At 38.9% G+C, this 25,457-nt stretch overlaps 1 protein-coding gene and 1 pseudogene across 1 annotated transcript; both read right to left on the bottom strand.

The window, feature by feature from the left end:
* Window positions 1-3,680: 3,680 nt before the first annotated feature.
* Window positions 3,681-11,249, bottom strand: LOC101145885 (UDP-glucuronosyltransferase 1A8). Its single transcript, XM_019022567.3, is given in 4 exon segments — window positions 3,681-3,773; window positions 10,395-11,003; window positions 11,005-11,075; window positions 11,078-11,249. Coding segments are annotated over 4 exon segments (945 nt in total).
* Window positions 11,250-21,420: 10,171 nt separating this feature from the next.
* Window positions 21,421-25,457, bottom strand: LOC101145511 (UDP-glucuronosyltransferase 1A9-like; annotated as a pseudogene).

Here is a 25,457-nt window from a genome sequence, read left to right as displayed (position 1 = left end):
GTAAGACTGAATGCTCCACTCCTCAAGGCAAACACATGCCGAGGACAGGGGCCCTCCCCACTTCTACTCAACATTGTTCTTCAGGTTCCAGCCAGTGCAATCAGGGAGGAAATAGAAGTAAAAAGTGTCCAGATTGTAAAGAAAAAATAAAAAATGTCTCATTCACAGACAATAAGTTTATCTATGTAGGAATAATAACAAACTCTACAAAAATCTCCTAGAACAAATACGTAAGTTTAGCATGGTTGCAAGATACAATACTTAAAAACTAATCTTCTTTCTGTATACAGTTGACATTGAACAGTAGGGTTTTGAGCTGTGTGGATCCACTTATATGCAGATTTTTAAAAATAAATACATTGCAAAAATTTTAAGAAATTTCTAACAGTTTGAAAATATATATATATATAAACCACATAAACTAGAAATATCTAAAAATTTTTAAAGTTATGCCATGACTGCAGAAACCATGTGCAGATACCATGTTATTATTTATTACTTTAAAATATGCACAAATCTATAAAAAATTTATTAAACCACACACAAACACTTCCAGAGTGTACATTGCATCATTAGCACAGGAAAGAAATACAAACATAGAGAGGCAGCATTAAATCTTAACTGCATAAAATTACCTATAGTATATACTACACTACTGTAATAATTTTGTAGCTACCTCCTGTTGCTATTCCAGTGAGCTGAAGTGTGGCTTAAGTGCATGTGATATAACACTTATACTCTCTGTTTGAGCATTTCATCTCTCCAATAAATTGCATGTCAGAGTAAAAAGTGATCTCTCATGGATCTACTGTATTTTTCATCGTGTTTGGTGCAATATTGTAAACCTTGAATACCGTCATGGGACTACAGAGTGCCACTAATGATGCTGGAATTACTCCCAAGAAGCAAAAAGAAATCATGACGTAACCAAAAAAGTCGAACTGCTTGATTGGGACCATAGGCTGAGCTCTACCGTGGTGATTGCCTGCCATTTCAAAATAAATGAAGCTAGATAAGGACAGTGGAAAAGAAAGAAAGAAAGAAAGAAAGAAGGAAGGAAGGAAGGAAGGAAGGAAGGAAGGAAGGAAGGAAGGAAGGAAGGGAGATTCATGAAGACATTGCTGCAGCTATGCCAGCAGGAGCCAAACCTTGCATTTTTTTCTGAAATACGTTTTTGTCTCATATTGAAAATGCAGCTTTAACGTGGGTGTAGCATTGCTATAAGAAAGGCGTATTTATAGATGCCAATGTGATTTGAGAAAATGCAAAGTCATTATATGACAACTTAAAGCAAAAGAGAGGTGAAGAATCTAAAACTGGAAAATTTAATGGCAGCAAAGGATGGTTTGCTAGTTTTAGAAAGGGGTTCAGCTTTAAAATTGTCAAGATAACAGGAGAAGCAGCCTCTGCCAAGCAAAAGGAGACAAATGAGTTCCCAGATGCCATGAAGATAATTATTGAGGGGAAAGCATATCTGCCTGAACAGGGTTTTAATACAGATGACAGTGCCCTTTTCTGGAAAAAAACAAAAACAAAAACAAGATGACACAAAAGACATTTATTAGCAAGGAAGTAAACCAAGCACCAGAATGCAAGGCAGGAAGGGATAGGCTAACTCTACTGTTTTGTGTAAATGCAGTCAAGTTTACACTCAGGACTGACCTCATGTGTAGAACTGCCAAATCTTAAGCCTTGAGGGGACAAGATCAACACCCACTGACAGTTTTTTGGTTGTACAACAAGAAGGCCTAGACAACAAGAACACTTTTTCTGGATTGGTTCCATCAACGCTTTGTCCCTGAAGGCAGAAAATGCATTGCCAGTAAGGGACTGTCTTCTAAAATTCTTTTGATATTGGACCATTCCCTAGCCACCCAGAACCCATGAGTTCAACACTGAAGGTGTCAAAGTGGTCTACCTGCTTCCAAACCCAACATCTCTAATTCAGTCTCTCAATCAGGGGTCATAAGGAACTTTAGAACTCATTACACACAGTTTTCTATGGAAAAGATTGTCAATACTAGGAAAGAGAATCTGGATAGAGAATGTCATGAAAGTCCAGAAGGATTACACCATTGAAGATGCCATTGTTGTTATAGAAAGAGCTGTGAAAGCCACCAAGCCCCAAACAATTCATTTCTTCTGGAGAAAACTGTGACCAGATGTTGCGAATGACTTCACAGGATTTAAGACAGAGCCAATCAAGGAAGTCATGAAAGGGATTATGGATACAGCAACATAAGGTGGGGGATAAAGTGCCTCAAAATATGAATCTTGGAGAAATTCAAGAGTCAATAGACACCACACTCGAGGAATTAATAGATGACCTGATAGAGATGAGTGCTTTCCAATCAGTACTTGATGAGAAAGAAGATGTAGAAGAAGCAGTGCCAGAAAAAAAAATGGCCTTACACAATACAAGCCTCATAGAAAGCCTTCCAGTTATTTAAGACTGCTATTGACTTCTATTACAACATGAACCCTTATGGGAACTGAAACTAAAGCAAATGGGGAAGAAGGATTAGTACTGTATAAAAGCATTTTTAAATACATCAAAGAGAAAAAAACAGACAGTAATTATGATGTATTTCCATAAATTTACACCAAGTGCACCTGCCTCTCCTGCCTCCACTTCCACCTCCTCTACCTCTTCTGCCTCTGCCACCCTAAGACAGTAAGACCAACATCTACTCCTCCTCCTCCACAGCCCACTCAATGGAAGACGATAAGGATGGAGACCTTTATGATGATTCACTTCCACTTATACATACTCAACTTTTATTTTAGTTTCAGGAGTACATGTGCAGCTTACCTGAGTATATTGTGTGATGCTGATGTTTGGGGCATGATTGCTCCCATCACCCAAGTACTGAGCATATTACCCAATAGTTTTTCAACTCCTGCATCCCTTCCTCTCCCCTTTAGTAGTCCATAGTGTCTATTGTTGCCATCTTTATGCCCATGAGTACCCACTATTTAGCTTTCACTTCTAAGTGAGAACACATGGTATTTGGTGTTCTGTGCCTGTATATATATTCCCTTAGGATAATGACCTCCAGCTGCATCCATGTTGTTACAAAGGACATGATTTCATTCTTTTTTTATGACTGCATATTCCATGGTGTATATATACCACATTTTCTTCATCGAATCCACTGTTGACAGGCACCTAGGTTGATTTCATGTCTTTTCTATTCTGAATAGAGCTGCAATGAACATACCAGTGCGTGTGTTTCTTGGTAAAATGATTTTTTAAATATATATATCCAGTAATGTAATGAGATTGCTGGGTCGAATGACAGTTCTGTTTTAACTTCTTTGTCAAATCTCCAAACTACTTCCCACAGGGGATGAACTAATTTGCGTTCCCACCACCAACAGTGTACAAGTGGTCCTTTTTCTCAGCAGCTTCGCAAGCATCTATTGTTTCTTGACTTTTTAATAACAGCCATTCTAACTGGTGTGAGATGATATCTCATTGTGGTTTTGACTTTCATTTCTCTGATGATTAGTGATGTTGGGCATTTTTTCATATGTTATGTTTTTAAATAACATTTTCCTTTCTCTAGCTTGCTTTATTGTAATAATACAGGATATAATACTAATAACATCCAAAATATGTGTTAATTGACTGTTTATATTATTGGTAAGGCTTTTGGTAAATAGTTGGTTGTTAGTAGTTATGTTTTTCGAGAATCAAAAGATCTGTGTGGATTTTCTACTTCACACGGGTTGGTCCCCTTCATTCCCACATTGTTCGGGGGTCGTTTATACTAGCAATGAACAATTAAAAATTGGAATAAAAATATCACTTAAATAGCATCAAAAACGTGAAATACTTAGGAATATATCTGACAAAAATTATGAAAGACTGTACACTGAAAACTACAGAACACTGATGAGGCACTTAACATAAATAGATATGTTAATGAATTGGAAAATTCAAAATTGCTAAGATGTTGTTTCTCCCCAGTTGATCTATAATTTCAATACAATCCCAATCAAAATCAAACTAACAAACTTATTCTAAAATCCATGTGGTAATGTAGCAGACCTACAATAGCAAAAACAATTTAAAAAAATAGGTAACACTACCTCATTTCAAGATTATTACACAGCTATAGTAATCAAATATTTCACAAATATTTCAGTGGAGCAGAATACAAAGTCTAGAAATACATGCACAGATGTATGAACAGCCAAGTTTTTACAAAGGTACAAGAAGTGCATTGGAGAAAAGGCCACTCTTTTCTACAGTTGAATATTCACATGCAAGAAAACAAGAAAAGACCTCCGCATCTTCGTACCAAAAACCTATAACCCCAGTTTAACCATGATAAAAACGTCAGGCAAACACAACTGACATTCTAGAGGAACATTCTACAGGACATCTGACCAGGACTGCTCAAAACTGCCCAAGTCACCAAAAACAAGGAAAGTCTGAGAAACCGTCACAGGCTGGAGGAGACTAAGGAGACATGATGACTACATTTCAGGTGGTATCAATGGGATCCCATAAAAGAACAGGGATATTAAGTAAAAATCAATGAAATCTGAAGGAAACAGACTTTAGCTCATCATAATGTGTCATATTGGTGAATGAGTTGTGATGGATGTGCCATAGAAACATAACATTTAACAATGGGGGAAACCAGATACAGGGTAGATAAGAATTCTCTGAACTATTTGTTGCAACCTTGCTATAAACCTCTATTTATTCTAAAACAGAGTATTTGTAAGAAAAGTCACTCAACAGACTGTGAGAAAATATTTGCAGGACCCCTGTCGATGCACATGGTGAAGGATTCATCAGAGGCATGATGGGAGCTGTCTGGATGATCTCTGCAAATGGTCTTGGAGTCTGATGCTGGAGATTAAGGACCCCAGGGTGGGTCTTCTGTTGAAGAGACTATTCTTTCCCATTTGAATGATCTTGACACCCTTATCAAAATTTGACATCTTGTCAATTGGCCAAGAATGTATGGGTTTATTTCTGAATTCTCCATTCTATTCCATTGATCTATATGGAAAGATGTTGTTCAAGAAAATGGGGGGAAATTTAATTATGAACTGGAAATGAGATAATATAAAAAAATTTTTACTGTCATAAATATGATAATGATATTGTGGCTATGTAACAAATGTTTCTTATTTTTTATATTTAATTAAGTATTCGGTGATGGAATGACATGCCAAGAATTTCTTTTTAAAATGACTAGATGGCATTCACAATTACTACAAAGAGAATAAAACACCTAGGAATCCAACTTACAAAGGATGCGAAGACCTCTTCAAGGAGAACTACAAACCACTGTTCAACGAAATAAAAGAGGACACAAAGAAATGGAAGAACATTCCATGCTCATGGATAGGAAGAATCAATATCACAAAAATGGCCATAATGCCCAAGGTAATTTATAGATTCAATGCTATCCCCATCAAGCCACCATTGACTTTCTTCACAGAATTGGAAAAAACTACTTTAAATTTCATATGGAACTAAAAAAGAGCCCATATAGCCAAGACAATCCTAAGCAAAAAGAACAAAGCTGGAGGCATCACGCTACCTGACTTCAAACTAAATCACAAGGCTACAGTAACCAAAACAGCATCATATTGGTACCCAAACAGATATATAGACCAATGGAACAGAACAGAGGCCTCAGGAATAACACCACATATCTACAATCTTCTGATCTTTGACAAACCTGACAAAAACAAGAAATGGGGAAAATATTCCCTATTTAATAAATGGTGCTGGGAAAACTGGCTAACCATATGTAGAAGGCTGAAACTGGATCCCTTCCTTACACCTTATAGAAAAATTAACTCAAGATGGATTAAAGATTTAAATGTAAGACCTAAAACCATAAAAACCCTAGAAGAAAACCTAGGCAATACCATTCAGGACATAGGCATGGTCAAACACTTCATGACTAAAACACCAAAAGCAATGGCAACAAAAGCCAAAATTGACAAATGGGATCTAATTAAACCAAAGAGCTTCTGCACAGCAAAAGAAACTATCATCAGAGTGAAAAGGCAACCTATGAAATGGGAGAACATTTTTGCAATCTATCCACCTGACAAAGGGCTCATATCCAGAATCTACAAAGAACTCAAAAAAATTTACAAGAATAAAACAACCCCATCAAAAGTGGGCAAAGGATATAAACAGGCACTTCTCAAAAGAAGACATTTATGCAGCCAACAGACATATGAAAAAATGCTCATCATCACTGGTCATCACAGAAATGCAAATCAAAACCACAATGAGATATCATCTCATGCCAGTTAGAATGGCGATCATTAAAAATTCAGGAAAGAACAGATGCTGGAGAGGATGTGGAGAAATAGGAACGCTTTTACCCTGTTGGTGGGAGTGTAAATTAGTTCAACCATTGTGGAAGACAGTGTGGCAATTCCTCAAGGATCTAGAACTAGAAATACCATTTGACTCAGTGATCCCATTACTGGGTATATACCCAAAGAATTATAAATCATGGTACTATAAAGACACATGCACACGTATGTTTATTGCAGCACTATTCACAATAGCAAAGACTTGGAACCAACCCAAATGTTCATCAATGATAGACTGGATTAAGAAAATGTGGCACATATACACCATGGAATACTATGCAGCCATAAAAAAGGATGAGTTCTCCTGGCTAACACGGTGAAACCCCGTCTCTACTAAAAATACTAAAAATTAGCCGGGCGTGGTGGCGGGCGCCTGTAGTCCCAGCTACTCGGGAGGCTGAGGCAGGAGAATGGCGTGAACTCAGGAGGCGGAGCTTGCAGTGAGCCGAGATCGCGCCACTGCACTCCAGCCTGGGCGACAGACCGAGACTCCGTCTCAAAAAAAAAAAAAAAAAAAAAAAAAAGGATGAGTTCATGTCCTTTGCAGGGACATAGACGAAGCTGGAAACTATCGTTCTCAGCAAACTATCACAAGGACAGAAAATCCAACAGCGCATATTCTCACTCATAAGTAGGAGTTGAACAATGAGAACTCATGGACACAGGGAGGGGAACATCACACACTGGGGCCTGTCGTGGGGTGGGGGACTGGGGAAGGGATAGCATTAGGAGAAATACCTAATGTAAATGACCAGTTGATGGGTGCAGCAAACCAACATGACACATGTGTACCTATGTAACAAACCTGCACGTTGTGCACATGTACCCTAGAACTTAAAGTATAATTAAAAAAAAGATTGACACAAATTTCTCTTTAAAAGTTTTCTTTAAAAAGACAGAAAAAAGGGATAGATGAATCCGTTCAGCAAAATAGTGAAAATTATTTAACCTAAGATTGATATATGGGTGGTCATGACACTAAGTCTCTCCGTTGTATAGGTTGGAAAACTTTGAAAATAAATACTTGAAGTAAACAATTTTAGTGGGAGGCCTTAGTCTTGTCCACCAAAAGCTAACTTTCAATTTGGATCTTAAACTGGAGCCAGAAACTTAGAGGAATGGGGGAAGCACAGATCTTTTCTTGCTCTGTAACCATATCCCATCCCCAGGTCTGCAGAGCTGAACCTACCATGGATGGTATAGATGAAGCCTGAATTCTTTTCACCTAAAACCAGTCATCAATTCTGTTGGAACTCACCAAAAATTCAAAGAGACTAGGAGTGACTTCCTCTTTTTCTCATTAAAACTATTTCACTGTTCTGCTGAATTATTTACACATCTTTAATCAACACACACACATTGGAATACTGAAATGTAAAAGAATGACCATACCAAAAGATAAAGTTTAAAAGTTTGTCCCCTCCAAATCTCACGTTGAAATTTGATCCCTGACGTTGGAGATGGGGCCATCTGCCATCTTTGTTAAAGTATTTAATTACATCCCTGGATGTAATTCTCCTGGATAGACTCAAGGAGATTTTGTTACAGGAGATCTTCAAGAAATCCCCTGTGCAGGGTCTGGGACACTGCACACAAACACACCTGCACATACACAAACACATACATGTGCAAACACATACTCTATCACTAAGTAATGCTTCCTTCTCATCAGGCAGATGAGACTCAGACTCTGAATCTTGTTTCCCAGCAAGATGTAACCAACTGCATGCTTTTCCCAGACACATCCTGGCATGTGAAACAAGGAAGGAGCAATACGCAGTGTCCATCCTTCTTTCGACGACAGTTGACTTTTACTTTTGTGGTTGGGCCATATCCAAGGCTCTTTGACAGAAAGCCCTCTTTCAGATCTGAATTCCTCTGTGAGAATTCTGCTGGCTTTACGCATATAATCATAAATATATACATTAATATACATAACCTTCTGCAAGTATAAAAACTTTCATACATATATATTCTTTAATAGATATAGAAACACATTTATTTCATATCTCATAAAAGATTTATAATCAAAATAAGTGAAACCATGTAGAGTTTAATGTTTCATTTTTTTATGGATATCTCCCTATTGCAGGTGATATAAAATCATATATAGGTTTTTATATCTCTAAAGGCCTCTGGGTGACCCCTTGGGCCACAATAAACTCAGTGTGGGTTCAGGAAGTGGCAGAGCCTCACACTCGGCCAAAGGGTGTAGGGTGCAGGCAACACATGGGTGGTGCTTGGTACTGTAATTAATGGAGGATAATGAGGAGAAAAGTGCTTTGATAAGTCCAACCTCTTAGAGTCCTGCAACTTGCATCTCCTTGCCTGGTCTTGCCATGAGCTGAAAGTCATGCCTAATTTTGAAAGGCCTACAACTGTAGTCTTCCTGCTTTTTAGAAAGAGCATTATTTTACTTTCCTGTGAGATGGCTGAACGGTCACTCTTTCACCAACCATCTGCCAATGACAGATATGACTGTTACAAAGTCTACTGAACCTTATAAGAAGCCAGGACAATAGACAAAAATGTATATTCCATCCCTAATAAAATAATATAATGAGATGAGACACCAGGTGTTTCATCTGGATTTAGCAACTATGCATTTGCCAAGAATCTTATTCTGGTATTTTTCAAGGATTTTTCAGTCACAAGCGACCAAATCCCTATTTAAACTGGCTACTCTAACAATATTACTCAATAATGTTTTGGAAGTATATGCTCCAGCAAAGCAAAAGAAGCAGTATAAATATCAGAAAAGGGAATTACTTGCAGATGGTATTGCATATTGTACATCTAATGCATACTACAAAATAATAAGAAAAGTTAGTAATGTGGCTGGATACAAGATACATACGCAAAAACCAAAACTTTAATTACCAATAGTCAGTTAATTGTAGAAATGGAAAAATTGCCCTGTAAAAAAGTAGTTTCAAAAATAATAAAATGCCAAGGAATAAATGTTAATAACAAACATAAAATGCTTATATAGTGAAAATTTTTATTTATGTATATAAAATAAGACCTGAATAAATAGTGAGACATACATATTCCTGAACAGGAAGATATAATAGCAAAAAGATGCCAATCTTCTCAATTCAGGAAAACCCTCTAACCCTACATGTAGGACTCTAGTCTACTAAGATAAAAGCAAGAATATAGAAATATATTCACACAAGGAAATTATTAAAGAATGTTTACACAGCCTTATTCATAAAAGCAAAAATGGAAAATGCCTAAACATATATCAATATTAATTGGTTAAAAAAACTACATAGCATCCAAAGTAAAGACTTTTATGCAATTATTAAAAGAATTTGTCAAATCTGTCTGTATTGGTGTATAAAGGAATCTACAATTTATTGGCAAATGAAAAATGCAAGGTAAAGAAGAATATGTCCAGCACAGCACAAGATTTTATTTTAACAAAATAAGTATGAGAATTTACATTAGATATTGCACATAAATGAAACACTTTTTTTTATACTGAAAAGAATATACACAAAACTGATAAGAGCATTTCCTCTAGGGGTCAGAAAACTTAGGAAAAAGGGGAGTTTCATTTCTTGCTGTGGTTTTTGGTACTTTTCTAAACACAGTACTCAAAAATGTGGGCTAAATATGATCTATAATTTTTAAATTAAATATATACACCTAAAATACTTTTTTTAATGAAAAGAATGTATGCAAAACTGCTAAGAGCATTTGCTCTAGGGGGTCACATAGAATTAGCAAAAAAGGAAAGTTCAATTTCTTACTGTGGTTTTTGGTACTTTTCTAAACATGGTACTCAAAAATGTAAGCTGAATATGATCTACGATTTTTAAATTATATACACACACCTTCAAGAAGGGCAGTTTTATAAAATTTGATAACTGATGAGTACATAAATTGGCACAAAATAATTTGTTAAACTGGAAAGAAATTTGAAATGCAACAAATGAAAATGTCAAATCACAATTCAGTAAGGAATCTTTTTTTAATTTCCAAAGCCAGATTATTCTTAATGTGCTAAAGGAGAGATAACTTACCATAGGCAATGGCTTTCCCTGATGACAGTTGATACCACCAATGAAGATCATATTGGGCATCACGGGTTTGGGATAGTCCAAAACAAAGTCCGTTCGCAACAACCAAATTGATGTGTGGCTGTAGAGATCATATGCTGTGACAGGTGTTTGGAGAATTTCAGAGGCTATTTCTAGGGCATTTTTGAAAAAATACTGGCAAAATAAATGTTCCTCCAAGTGCATGATGTGGTTCCGTACTCTCTCCTTGAAAGTCATGGCATCTGAGAACCCTAAGAGAATTCTGGGGACATAGGAAAGAGGAGCAGGGCACTGTGCACCTTCTTCAAGATAGTGGCAAGCTATTCCCCTGGCGAAGACCACAGAGGGGAGGGAGAAATATTTGGCAACAATTAAGCCACAGGCATCAAAAGGATCAAGAAACACCGCATCAAAAGAACTCTCCTTTAAGTATTCTACTAATTTTCGGTCATTAAACAAACTCCTGCAATGCGAAAAAAATAAGTCAAAAAAACCATTGGATGAACTCAGAAATAGAGAAAACAAACTTTGTATTTGTGCTTTCCATTGAGCATCGGCGAAATCCATGAATTCCCGGTCCAGATCCTCCAGAGTGTATGAGGTTGAGTAAGTCTTCACTGTGCAATTCAGTGATTTTCCCAGTTGCCAACTCACCTCTGGCATAACTACAACCACCTCATGCCCCCTGAGGATAAGTTTCTCCACCACCGACTGCATGGTGAACCAGTGACTCCCATCCATGGGCACTACTAGCAGCTTCCCTGCCTCAGCAAAGCCACAGGTCAGCAGCAGAGAAACACATAGGGGAAGGGGGCTGGTCCACCCTGTGCGAGCCATGAGAGAACTGCAGCCCGAGCCAGCAGCTGGGATTCTAAGCTGCTATGATACAGTAGGCGGAAGAAGTACAGGCACAAAACCTGACCCCAATAGAGGGCGTGTATTTATCCTGTCATTAAAAAAAAAAAAAAATCGCACTCACTGCCAATGATTTACTCATAAGAACAGGAATACATGAGTATCATTTTTTGAGATACCTACTTGTATGTATCTCATAACAGTACTATAAGAGTAGCTTATGGTCTCTGCCTTGGACAGATCAAGCCCAGTGCTGTAATGTGAGTTTAGAAACAGAATTACTAAGCAATGCTTTAGGACCTTGAAGATTCAGAAAGATAAAGTGAAAGTAAATTTGAATAAAGCTAATATTTTTGGAATTCATCCCAAAGCAAAATTTAGATTTTAACTTAAGCCAACAAAATACTCTCTGTCCAGAAAGAAATTGGCATCCTATATTCCAAGGAAAGACAGCAAGGCCCCTTAGCACCGACCTCCCAACTGGCAAGAAATTGGGGCTCACCTGCGTCTCTGCAATGCATAATCATTGCTGGTTGTCTTCTGCCATATCCAAACCCTGAGAGGCCTCTGAAACGCCGAAATGACATTGACAACCCTGCCTCCACGGACCACACCAGGGACTTGATGGAAAGTGGTGACCATCACCTATTTTAATGACTTTCCTCAGATACATCACATGCAGTGGGGAGTCTCTACCCAGTCCTTGTGCGAGCACTCTGCCGGGCTGCCTTTCTGTGGCCGCTCTACTTCCACATTCTAAACATGCCATCACTCCAGTGCCCTCCTTCAGGAAAATATGTACTTGTCTCCCTCAGTCTACTGGGCACTCCCTGAGGTCAGTGGTGATGTCATCTTTGTGTTTTTACCCTCCTTTCACAGTAGCCATGCTATGCCTTTGATATAATTTGTATGTTTGTCCCCTCCATATATCACGGTCAAATATAATCCCCAGTGTTGAAGGTGAAGCATGGTGGGAGGTGTTTGGATCATGGGCGTGGTTCCCTCATGAATGGCTTGGCACTGTCCTCCCAATAGTGAGTGATTTCTCAGGAGATCTGGTTGTTTAAACGTATGTACCGAAAACACTCTTTAGGATATTATCCAGGAGAACTTCTCCAGGCTAGCAAGACAGGCCAACATTCAAATTCAGGAAAAACAGAGAACACCACAAAGATACTCCTCGAGAAGAACAACTCCAAGACACATAATTGTCAGATTCATTAAGGTTAAAATGAAGAAAAAATGTTAAGGGCAACCAGAGAGAAAGGTCTGGTTACCCACAAAGGGAAGCCCATCAGGCTAAAAGCAGATATCTCTGCAGAAACCCCACAAGCCAGAAGACAGTGGGGGCCAATATTCAACATTCTTAAAGAGACGAATTTTCAACCCAGAATTTCATATCCAGCCAAACTAAGCTTCATAAGCGAAGGAGAAATAAAATCCTTTACAGATCAGCAAATGCTGAGATATTTTGTCACCACCAGGCCTGCCTTAAACAAGAGCTCCTGAAGGAAGCACTAAATATGGAAAGGAAAAATGAGTACCAGCCACTGCAAAAACATACCCAATTGTAAGGACAATTGACACTATAAAGAAACTGCATCAACCAATGGGCAATATAACCAGCTAGCATCATAATGACAGGATCAAATTCACACATAACAATATTAACCCTAAATGTAAATGGGCTAAATGCCCCAATTAAAAGACACAGACTGGCAAATTGGATAAACAGTCAAGACCCATCGGTGTGCTGCACTCAGGAGACCCATCTCACATGCAAGACACACATAGGCTCAAAATAAAGAGATGGAGGAATATTTACCAAGCAAATGGAAAGAAAAAAAAAGCAGGGGTTGCAATCTTAGTCTCTGATAAAATAGACTTTAAATGAACAAAGATCAAAAAAGACAAAGAAGGGCATTACATAATGGTAAAGAGATCAATGCAACAAGAAGTGCTACCCATCCTAAATACATGTGCACCCAATACAGGAGCACCCAGATTCATAAAGCAAGTTCTTACAGACCTACAAAGAGACTTAGACTCCCATACAATAACAGTGGAAGACTTTAACACCCCACTGTCAATATTAGATAGATCAATGAGACAGAAAAGTAGCAAGGATACTGAGGACCTGAACTCAGCTCTGGATCAAGCAGACCTAATAGACATCTACAGAATTCTTCACCCCAAATCAACAGAATATGCATTCTTCTCAGCACCACATTGCACTTATTCTAAAATTGACCACATAATTGGAAGTAAAACAGTCTCTCAGACCACAGTGCAATCAAATTAGAACTCAGGATTAAGAAACTCACTCATAACCGCACAACTGCATGGAAACTGAACAACTTGCTCCTGAATAACTACTGGGTAAATAATGAAATTAAGGCAGAAATAAATAAGTTCTTTGAAACCAAGGAGAACAAAGACACAACGTACCAGAATCTCTGGGACATGGCTAAAGCAGTGTTTAGAGGGAAATTTATAGCACTAAATGCCCACAGGAGAAAGCAGAAAAGATCTAAAATCAAAACCCTAACATCACAATTAAAAGAACTAGAGAAGCAAGAGCAAACAAATTCAAAAGCTAGCAGAAGACAAGAAAAAACTAAGATCAGAGCAGAACTGAAGAAGATAGAGACACAAAATATTTTCAAAAAATCAATGAATCCAGGAGCTGGTTTTTTGAAAAGATTAACAAAAATAGATAGACCACTAGCCAGACTAATACAGAAGAAAAGAGAGAAGAATCAAATAGACACAATAAAAAATGATGAAAGGGAGATCACCACTGATCTGAGAGAAATACAAACTACCATCAGAGAATACTATAAACACCTCTATGCAAATAAACTAAAAAATCTTGGAGAAATGGATAAATTCCCGGACTTATACACCCTCCCAAGGCTAAACCAGGAAGAAGTCAAATCCCTGACTAAACCAATAACAGGTTCTGAAATTGAGGCAGTAATTAATAGCCTACCAACCAAAAAAAGCCCAGGACCAGATGGATTCACAGCCTAATTCTACCAGAGGTACAAAAAGGAGCTGGTTCCATTCCTTCTGAAACTATTCCAAACAATAGAAAAACAGAGACTCCTCCATAACTCATTTTATGAGGCCAGCATCATCTTGATACCAAAACCTGGCAGAGACACAACAACAACAAAAAAAAAGTTCAGACCAATATCCCTGATGAACATTGACAGTGAAAATCCTCAATAAAATACTGCCAAACCGAATCCAGCAGCACATCAACAAGCTTATCCACCATGATGAAGTTGGCTTCATCTCTGGGATGCAAGGCTGGTCCAACATATGCAAACCAATAAACGTAATCCATCACATAAACAGAACCAATGACAAAAAACACATGATTATGCCCATAGATGCAGAAAAGACCTTCAACAAAATTCAACAGCCCTTCATGCTAAAACCTCTCAATAAACTAGGTATTGATTGAACATATCTCAAAATAATAGGAGTATTTTATGACAAACACACAGCCAATATCATACTGAATGGGCAAAAGCTGGAAGCATTCCCTTTGAAAACTGGCACAAGACAAGGATGCCCTCTCTCACCACTCCTATTCAACATAGTATTGGAAGTTCTGGCCAAGGTAATCAGGCAAGAGAAAGCAATATAGGGATTCAAATAGGAAGAGAGGAAGTCAGATTGTCTCTGTTTGCAGATGACATGATTGTATATTTAGAAAACCCCATCATCTCAGCCCAAAATCTCCTTAAGCTGATAAGCAACTTCAGAAAAGTCTCAAGATACAAAAATCAATGTGCAAATATCACAGGCATTCCTATACACCAATAAAAGAAAAACAGAGCCAAATCATGAGTAAACTCCCATTCACAATTGCTACAAAGAGAATAAAATACCTAGGAATACAACTTACAAGGGATGGGAAGGACCTCTTCAAGGAGAACTACAAACCACTGCTCAAGTAAATAAGAGAGGACACAAACAAATGGAAAAACATTCCATGCTCATGGATAGGAAGAATCAATATCGTGAAAATGGTCATACTGTCCAAGGTAATTTATACATTCAGTGCTATCCCCATCAAGATACCATTGAATTTCTTCACAGAATTGGAAAAAAACTACTTTAAAGTTCATATGGAACTAAAAAAGAGCCAGTATAGCCAAGACAATCCTAAGCAAAAAGAACAAAGCTGGAGGCATCACGCTACCTGACTTCAAACTATACTACAAGACTACAGTAACCAAAACAGCATGGTACTTGTACCCAAACAGATATATAGACCAATGGAACAGAACAGAGGCCTCAGAAATTATGCCACACATCTACAACCATCTGACCTTTGACAAACCTGAGAAAAACAAGCAATGGGGAAACGTTTCCCTATTTAATAAATGGTGTTGGGAAAACTGGCTAGCCATTTGTAGAAAACTGAATCTGGACCCCTTCGTTACACCTTATACAAAAATTAACTCGAGATGGATTAAAGCCTTAAACATAAGACCTAAAACCATGAAAACCCTAGAAGAAAACCTAGGCAATTAACTCAAGATGGATTAAAGACTTAAACATAAGACCTAAAACCATGAAAACTCTAGAAAAAAACCTAGGCAATACCATTCAGGACATAGGCATGGGCAAAGACTTCATAACTAAAACACCAAAAGCAATGGCAACCAAAAGCCAAAATTGACAAATGGGATCTAATTAAACTAAAGAGCTTCTGCACAGCAAAAGAAACTATCATCAGATGGAACAGGCAACTTAAAGAATTGGAGAAAAGTTTTGCAATCTATCCATCTGACAAAGGGCTAATATCCAGAATCTAAAAGGAACTTAAACCAATTTACAAGAAAAAAACAACCCCATCAAAAAGTGGGCAAAGGATATGAACAGACACTTCACAAAAGAAGACATTTATATGACCAGCAAACATATCAAAAACAGCTCGTCATCACTGGTCATTAGAGAAATGCAAATCAAATCCACAGTGAGATACCATCTCATGCCAGTTAGAATGGCGATCATTAAAACTCAGGAAAGAACAGACGCTGGAGAGGATGTGGAGAAATAGGAACACTTTTACACTGTTGGTAGGAGTGTAAATTAGTTCAACCATTGTGGAACACAGTGTGGCGATTCCTCAAGGATCTAGAACCAGAAATATCATTTGACACAGCAATCCCATTACTGGGTATATACCAAAGGGCTTATAAATTATTCTGCTATAAAGACACATGCACACGTGTGTTTATTGCAACACTATTCACAACAGCAAGGATGTGGAACCAACTCAAATGCCCATCAATGATAGACTGGATAAAGAAAATGTGACACATATACAACATGAAATACTATGCAGCCATAAAAAAGGATGAGTTCATGTCCTTTGCAGAAACATGGATGAAGCTGGAAACCATAATTCTCAGCAAACTAATACAGGAACACAAAACCAAACACCGCATGCTCTCACACATAAGTGGGAGTTGAACAATGAGAACGCATGGACACAGGGAGGGGAAAATCGCACACCAGGGCCTGTCAGGGGGTGGGGGGTCTAGGGGAGGGATAGCTTAGGAGAAACACCTAATGTAGATGTCAGGTTGATGGGTGTAGCAAACCACCATGGCATGTGTATACCTGTGTAACAATGTTCTGCACATATATCCCAGAACTTAAGGCATTTAAAAAGAAAGAAAAGTGTAAGAGCAGGAAAAAAAAAAATGCATGTGGCACCAGGGCATATGTTTACCTATGTAACAAACCTGAACATCTTCCACATGTACCCCAGAAATAAAAATTAAAATTAAAAAGAAAGTATGTGCCATCTCTCCTGTCTCTCTCTTGCTCCTGCTCTTGCCATGTGACACGCCAGCTCCCCATCACCTTCTGTCATGATTGTAAGCTTCCTGAGGCCTCACCAGAAGCAGATGCTAGCACTCTGTTTCGTATAAAGGCTGCAAAACTGTGAGCCAATTAAACCTCTTTTCTTTATAAATTACCCAGCCTCAGGTATCTTTTACAGCAATCTAAACAGACAAATACAGCCTTGCACAAAGAAAATCAACCAGAATATTTGTTGCACTGGACAGAATTATATTCTGCAGGTTTTCTTGATACCTTCATGGACGAGCTAAGCAGTGTGTGTCAGGCAACACCTTAAAGAACATTTAGTGAGAGATTCCACAGACAACCTCAGGGTATAATCCTTGTAGGAGCACAAGATGGCTCCTTTCGGGACACCCTAACTGGTACTAGACATTTGCTTAGTCACCTTTTCTTTTGGTGACTGGGGCACTTGCAGATGACTGTCCTTGAAAAATAAACATGACGGTCAGTGATCTACCTTCCCTGGAGGCTTACTTCAGAATAGAAATCAATGAAATGGAAAATGCATTTAAAAAATGGCAAAATTAATGAAACCAAAGCTGGTTTGTTGAGAAAATTAATGAAACCAAAGCTGGTTTGTTGAGATCAATTAATTTGGTAAAGCTCTAGCCACCTTGATCTGAAAAAAAAAGAGAGAAGAAATAAATTATCAATATCAGGAATGAGAGAGGTGGTATCACCATAGATTCTACAGATATTAAAATGCTAAGAGACTATCATGAACAAATTTATGCCCAAAAAATCTACAACTTAGATGAAATGGGCACATTTTGTTAAAGAGACAAACCGCTAGACTATTCACAAGAATAAATACATAACCCCAATAGAACTAACCTGTATCTGTCGAATTGAATTTGTATTTGTAATTCAAACCTTCCCACACAAAACAAAGTGAAGCTCAGATGACATCACTGATGAATCCAGCAAACATTGAAGGAACAAATAATACCAATTATTCACAAACTAGTCCCAAAAACTGAAGCCTAGGGGATTTCCTAATACATTTTATGGGACCAGCATTATCACAGTACCAAAACCAGACAAAGACATTATGAGACAAAAAAATTACAGACCTTCATGGCCTTAGATTCAAAAATTTTAAACAATATATTATTAAGTCAAATTCTGTAATATTTTAAAATAGTTACTACATAAAAAAAATTATACACCATAACCAAATGGGGTTTATCCTAGGAATGCAAGGCTGGTTTGACATGGTACCACTATGTTCATAGCAACATAACTCACAACAGCCTATAAGTGGAAACAACCCAAGCAAAAATGTGGTGTATATATACGGTATGCAATATTATTAGCCTTAGAAAGGAAGAAAATTCTGACATATGCTAACATGAATGAACCTTAAGGACATTGTGCAGAGTGAACTAAGCTAGTCACAAAACGACAAATGCTTTATGATTCTACTTATATGAGGTATCTAAAATAGTCAAATTCATAGAATAAAAGAGTTGAATGCTTGTTGACAAGGGCGGAGAGGTGGGGGGAACAGAGAATTATTTTTTAAGGGGTCCAAAATTTCAGTTTGGGAAGATGAAGAGAGTTCTGGAGATGAATGGTGGTGTTGGTTGCACAGCAATGTGAATGTACTCAATACTGAACTGTGCACCTAAAGTGGTGAAGATGATATATCTTATGCTATGTGTATTTCACCACAATTAATGATAAAATAAATAATTTTTATAAATCATTTAAAGTAACATACCATATAAATAAACTAAAAATGTATAAGCATATAATTACCTCAATAGGTATGGAAAAAGTGCTTGACAAAAATCCAAAATCCATTTCCAATAAAAAAAAAATTCTCAACAAACTAGGGGAAAAAAAGGGAAGTATCTTAAACTAATGAAGGGCATCTTGGAGGAACCCACAGCTAACATCATCTTTAATAGTGAAAGACTGAATGCTCACTCCTCAGATCATGCCAAGGACTGAGGGGCTGTTACCGCTTCTATTCAACATTGTTTCTGCAGGCTACTAACCATAACCCTAATCTAAGGAAGAGAGGCAAACACAAGGATTCAGGGCAAGAAGGGATAAACTAACTCTACTGCTTTGCGTAAATGCCATTGCTTTTACAAATAGCACTGCCCGCATCTATAAACCTGCTAGCCTCCACACCTTGAAGGGAAAAAATCAATACCCACTACCAGTTTTTTTGTTGTACAAGAAAGCCTCGACAAGAACACTTCTTCTGGATTGGTTCTACATTGCTTTGTCTTGCCAGTAAGAGACTGTCTTTGAAAGTTCTTTTGATTTTGGACAACGCCCCTAGCCGCCCAGAACCCACGAGTTCGACACTGAAGGTTTCAAAGTGGTCTACCTGCCTGCAAACCCAACATCTCTAATTCAGCAACAAAAGTTGGGGGATATGGTCTTTCAAGATATAGATCTGTGAAAAATTCAAGAACGAATAGACACCACACCAGAGGAATCAGCAGAAGATGACTTGAAGGAGATTGGTGCTTTTGAATCTGTACCAGGTACTAAAGAAGCCATAGAAGAAGCAGTGCCAGTAAACAAACTGCTATCAAAACCAAGGAAGGCCAGAAGCGGTGGCTCACGCCTGTAATCCCAGCACTTTGGGAGGCCGAGGCCGGCGGATCACAAGGTCAGGAGATCGAGACCATGGTGAAACCCCGTCTCTACTAAAAATACAAAAAAAATTAGCCAGGCGCAGTGGCGGGCGCCTGTAGTCCCAGCTACTCGGGAGGCTGCGCCAGAGAATGGCTTGAAGCCGGGAGGCGGAGCTTGCAGTGAGCTGAGACCGCGCCACTGCACTCCAGCCTGGGCGACAGAGCAAGACTCCATCTCAAAAACAAAACAAAACAAAACAAAACAAAACAAAAAACAAGGAAAGTCTGAAAAACTGTCACAGGCTAGAGGAGATGAAACAAATGTGATGAGTAAATGTCATGTGGTATCCTGGATGGGATCCCAGAAAAGAACAAGGACATTAGGTGAAAATTAATGACATCTGAAGAAAACATAGACCTTAGTTCATCATAATATGTTAATGTTGGTTAATGAGTTGTGATAAATGTGCATAGTAATCCAAGATTTATCAATAGGGGAAACTGGCAAAGGATATACGGGAATTCTCAGTGCTGTTTTTTGCACCATTGCTTTAAATCTAAATTTATTGTAAAATAAAAAGTCTATTTTTAAAAAGACATCTATGTTTTTTCATGAGCAAAGATTTCAAAAGACAGTAACCAAAGAAGGTACACAGACGGCAAACAGGCACATGTAAGGATGTTCAACATAATTAATGATTAGGGAAATCAAACTAAAACTGAGGTTTAATCCACATCCCGTTAAAATAGTTGCAATGAAAAAAACTGACCATATCAAATGATATAGCTGAGTTATCTGTCCCTCCCAAATCAAGTGTTGAAATTTGATCTCTAATATTGAAAGTGGGGCTTAGTGGGAGGTGTTTGGGTGGATCCCTGATGAATGACCTAGTGCCCCCTCCCAGTAAGGAGTGAATTTCCCATCTATTAGTTTCAGCAAGAACTGATTATTAAAAAGAGCCTGGCACCTGCCTCCTTTTTCTCTTGCTTCTCTCTCGCCATGTGATCAGCACCCTCCACCCTCACCTTCTGCCATGAGTGGAAGTAGCCTGAGTCTCTTGCCAGATGCGGATGCTGGTGCCATGCTTCTTGTATCGCCTGAATGAACCACAAGCCAAATAAACATGTTTTCTTCATAAATTAACCAACCTCAGGTATTCCTTTATCGCAATGCAAACGGACTAAGACATCCAGTGTTGGTGAGTGTGAACAGCTGGACCTCTCATATGCTTGTGGTGGGAGGGCACCTTGGTCTGGCCGCTTGTAAATATTGTCTGGCAAATTCTCAAAAAGGTAACCATACACCTACCATAGGTCACAGCTATTCCACTGTTGGGTATTTATCCATAAGAATAAAATACTTCCTGTATTGTGTGTATTGTTTAATTTTCTGTATATTATGATATTTTCACATCTTAAAAATCCCTATCTGGTAGGGATGCAGTGCACCTCCCTGGGTCAGCCAATTATTAGAGATAGCAAAAGGCCTGCCCTTAGAGCTTAGAGCCCACTGAAATTATTCAAACCAACCAATGCTAAACTGTTTCTCCTGCCCTATCTTGCCTTTCCTGAAGAAACTCCAGTAGAGCTATGGTCTAGCCTCTACCCTTATTCCTATTCCTTCTGCCTCCTGTATTTCAAGTCAAAAAGTGTACAAGGTACTACTTTGCCACAGCCACTACTTCCATTCTATAGCAGTCAGGATTCAATGAGAGAAGTAAAGCTGCTGGGGATCCACATGATGAAGAATTCATCAGAGCCTACGAATATGGAAATATAGTAATGTAAAGAAAGTATTAAAGAGTGTTTACACACTAATGTGCATAAAGACAAATTTGGAAAATGCCTAAATCTATCTCAACATTAATTGGTTGAAAAAACTACATTAAACCCAAAGTAAAGACTTTTATGCAATTACTAAAAGAACTTATCAAATCAGTCTGCATCAGCCTCTAAAGATGTCTATAATTTATTGGCAAATGAAAAATGCAAAGTAAAGAACAATATGTTCAGCCTGCTACTAGATTTTATTTTAACAAAATAGGTGTGAGAATATACATTAGATATCTGCATATACATAAAATAATTTCAAAAAATGAAAATGATGCACACAAAACTGCTAAGAGCATTTTCTATACAATTAGCAATAAAGGGAAGTTTCATTTCTCACTGTGGTTTTTGGTATTTTCCCAAAAAGAGTATGTTTAAATGCAACCCGGATATGACCTACAAATAAAAAATTGCTAACTGAGAGGTCCATGAAATGGCACAAACTGATTTACATAACTGGAAAAAAATTCCAAATGTGACAAATGAAAATGTTAACTCACAGTTCAGTAAGTGTTATAGTTTGGATATTTGTCCCCACCCAAATCTCATGTTGAAATATAATACGCAATGTTGGAGGTGGGGCCTGATGGGAGGTGTTTGGATCATAGCGGTGGATCCCTCACAGCTTGGTGCTGTCCTTGCAGTAGTCGGTGAGTATTCACAAGATATGGTTGTTTAAGTGTGCAGACCACCCCCATCGACCCTCTTTCTCCTGCTTTTGTCATGTGATGTGCTCCTGCCTCACCTTCTGCCATGAGTAAGTGCTCCCTGAGGCTTCCCCACAATATGAACAGATGCCAGCACCGTGCTTGTACAGCCTGCAAAATCTTGCGTCAATTAAACCTCTTTTATTTACCAGTTACCCAGTCTCAAGCATTTCTTCATGGCTACACAATGAAGAATAGAAAATTGGTACCAACAGAAAATAGCACCAATAGAAAATTGGTACTGAGAGTGGGACATTGCTATAAAGATACTGAAAATGTGGAAGTGACTTTGGAACTTAGTAACAGGCAGAGGTTTGAAGAGTTTAGAGGACTCAGAAGAAGACAGGAAGATGAAGGGAAAGTTTGCACCTTCTTAGAGACTGGTTAAATGATTTTAACCAAAACGCTGATAAAAATATGGGCTATGAGCACCAGGTTGATGAGGTCTCATGTGAAAATGAGAAAGTTATTGGTAACTGGAGTAAAGGTCACCCTTGTTGTGCCTTAACAAAGAACTTGGCTATACTGTGTTCACGCCCTAGGGACCTGTGGAAGTTTGAACTTGAGAGTGATGACCTAGCGTATCCGGCAGAAGAAATTTCTAAGCAGCAAAGCATTCAAGATGTGGCCTGGCTTCTTGTAACAACCTACACTTAGATGCAGGAACAAAGAAAGGACTTCAAGTTGGAAATTATATTTAAAGGGGAAGCAGTGCATAAAAGTTTGGAAAATGTGCAGCTTCGTCATGTGGCAGAGAAAGAAAAAGCTTTTTCAGGAGAGCAATTCAGGCAGGACATGGAGCCACCACTTGTTAGAGAGATGTGCATAACTAAAAAGGAGCCAAATGCTAAGGCCTCAAAAGCATATCAGAGATCTCCAAGGCAGCCCCTCCCATCACAAGCCTTGAGGTCTATGAGGACTGAATGATTTTGTGGGCCAGGCCCAGGGCCCTGATACCCTGTGCAGCCTCAGGACACTGCTCCCCACATCCCAGCCACTCCAGCTCTAGCCTCAGCTCAAAGGGCCCCAGATACAGCTTGGGCTGCTGCCTCAGATGGTGCAAGTCATAAGCCTTGATGGCTTCCATGTGGTGTTAAGCCTGTGGGTGAGCAGAATGCAAGAGTGAAGGAGGCTTGGCACCTTCCACCTAGATTTCAGAGGATGCATGGGAAAGTCTGGGTGTGCAGGCAAAAAGCCTGCTACAGGAGTGGAGCCCTCACAGCAAATCTCTACTAGGGCAGAGTGGAAATGTGGGGTTGGAGCCCCCACACAGAATCCACAATAAGGTATCGCTTAGTGGAGCTATGAGAAAGAGGACCACCATCCTCCAGACCCCAGAATGGTATACCTTCTGGCAGCTTGCACCCTGCTCCTGGAAAAGCTGCAGGCACTCAACAATCTGTGAGAGCAGCTATGAGGCCTGAATCCTGCAAAGCCACAGGGTCATAGTTGTCCAAGACTATGGGAGCCCACCCCTTGCACCAGTGTGTCCTGGATGTGAGACATGGAATCAAAGGAGATTATTTTGGAGCTTTAAGATTTAATGATTGCACTGATGGGTTTCAAACTCACATGGGGCCTGTAGCCCCTTTCTTTTGGCTGATTTCTTCCTTTTGGAATGGGAGCACCCAATGCCTGTACGCCCATTGTAACTTGGAAGTAAATAACTGTTTTTTATTACAGGCTGATAGGTGGAAGAGACTTGCCTTGTCTCTGATGAGACTTTGGACTTTGGAATTTTGAGCAAGTGATGTAATGAGTTAGATTTTGGGGGACTATTGGAAAGGCATTATTGTAGTTCGCAATATGAGAAGAACATAAGATTTGGGGGAATAGGCAGGGGAGAAATGATACAGTTTGGATATTTGTCCCGTCCAAATCTCATGTTGAAATGTAATTCCCAGTGTTGGAGGTGCGGCCTGGTGGGAGGTGTTTGGGTCACAAGGGCAGATCTCTCATGAATTGATGCTGCCCTTGTAATAGTGAGTACTCACAAGATTTGGTTGTTTAAGTACGTGGCACATCTTCTCACTCTCTCTTGCTCTTGCTTTTGCTATGTGACATGTCTGCTTCTACTTCACCTTCTACCACAAGTAAAAGCTCCCTGAGCCCTCCCCCAGAAGGTTTACTTGGCTCATGGTTCTGCAGGCTGTACAAGCACATACTGGCAACATGCTAGTACAGCCTGCAGAATCATAAGCCAATTGAACCCATTTTCTTTATAAATTATCCAGTCTCAGGTATTTTCTATAGCAATTCAAGAATGGCCTAACACAATGCAAAATCTTTTTTTATGATCCAAAGCCAGATTTTTCTTACTACACTAAAGGAGAGATGACTTACCTTAGGCAATGGCTTTCCCTGATGGCAGCTGGTACCACTGATGAAGACTGTGTTGGGCATCCCAGGTTTGGGATAGTCCAAAACAAAGTCAGTTCACAACAACCAAATTGATGTGTGGCTGTAAAGATCATATACGGTGACAGGTATTTGGAGAATTTCAGAGACTATTTCTAGGGCATTTTTGAAAAAATGGTGGCAAAATAAATGTTCCTTAAAGTGCATGATGTGGTTCTGCACTCTCTCCTTGAAAGTCATGGCATCTGAGAACCCTAAGAGACCTCTGGGGACATAGGAAAGAGGAGCAGGGCACAGTGCACCTTCTTCAAGATAGTGGCAAAATATTCCCCTGGCGAAGACCACAGAGGGGAGGGAGAAATATTTGGCAACAATAAAGCCACAGGCATTAAAAGGATCCAGAAATACTGCATCAAAAGAACTCTCATTTGAGTATCCTACTAATTTTTTGTCCTTAAACAAACTTCTACAATTTGAATAAAATAAGTCCAAAATACCACTGGATGAACGTGTCACTAGAGGATATAGACTTTGTACTTGTGATTTCCAGTGAGAATCAGCGAAAACCATGAACTTCGGTCCAGATCCTCCAGAATGTATGAGGTTGAGTAAGTCTTCACTGTGCAATTCAGTGATCTTTCCAGTTGCCAAGTCACCTCTGGCCTGACTACGACCACCTCATGCCCCTGAGAATGAGTTTCTCCACCACTGACCTCATGGTGAACCAGTGGCTCCCATCCATGGGCACTACCAGCAGCTTCCCTGCCTGGGCAAAGCCACAGGTCAGCAGCAGACACACACAT

This window comes from Gorilla gorilla, chromosome 11 (genome assembly GCF_029281585.2).
Source record: "Gorilla gorilla gorilla isolate KB3781 chromosome 11, NHGRI_mGorGor1-v2.1_pri, whole genome shotgun sequence".
In the NCBI taxonomy this organism is placed as follows: domain Eukaryota; kingdom Metazoa; phylum Chordata; class Mammalia; order Primates; family Hominidae; genus Gorilla; species Gorilla gorilla.
Note: the sequence above shows the minus strand (reverse complement) of the source record. Positions and strands in the feature narration are given on the sequence as shown.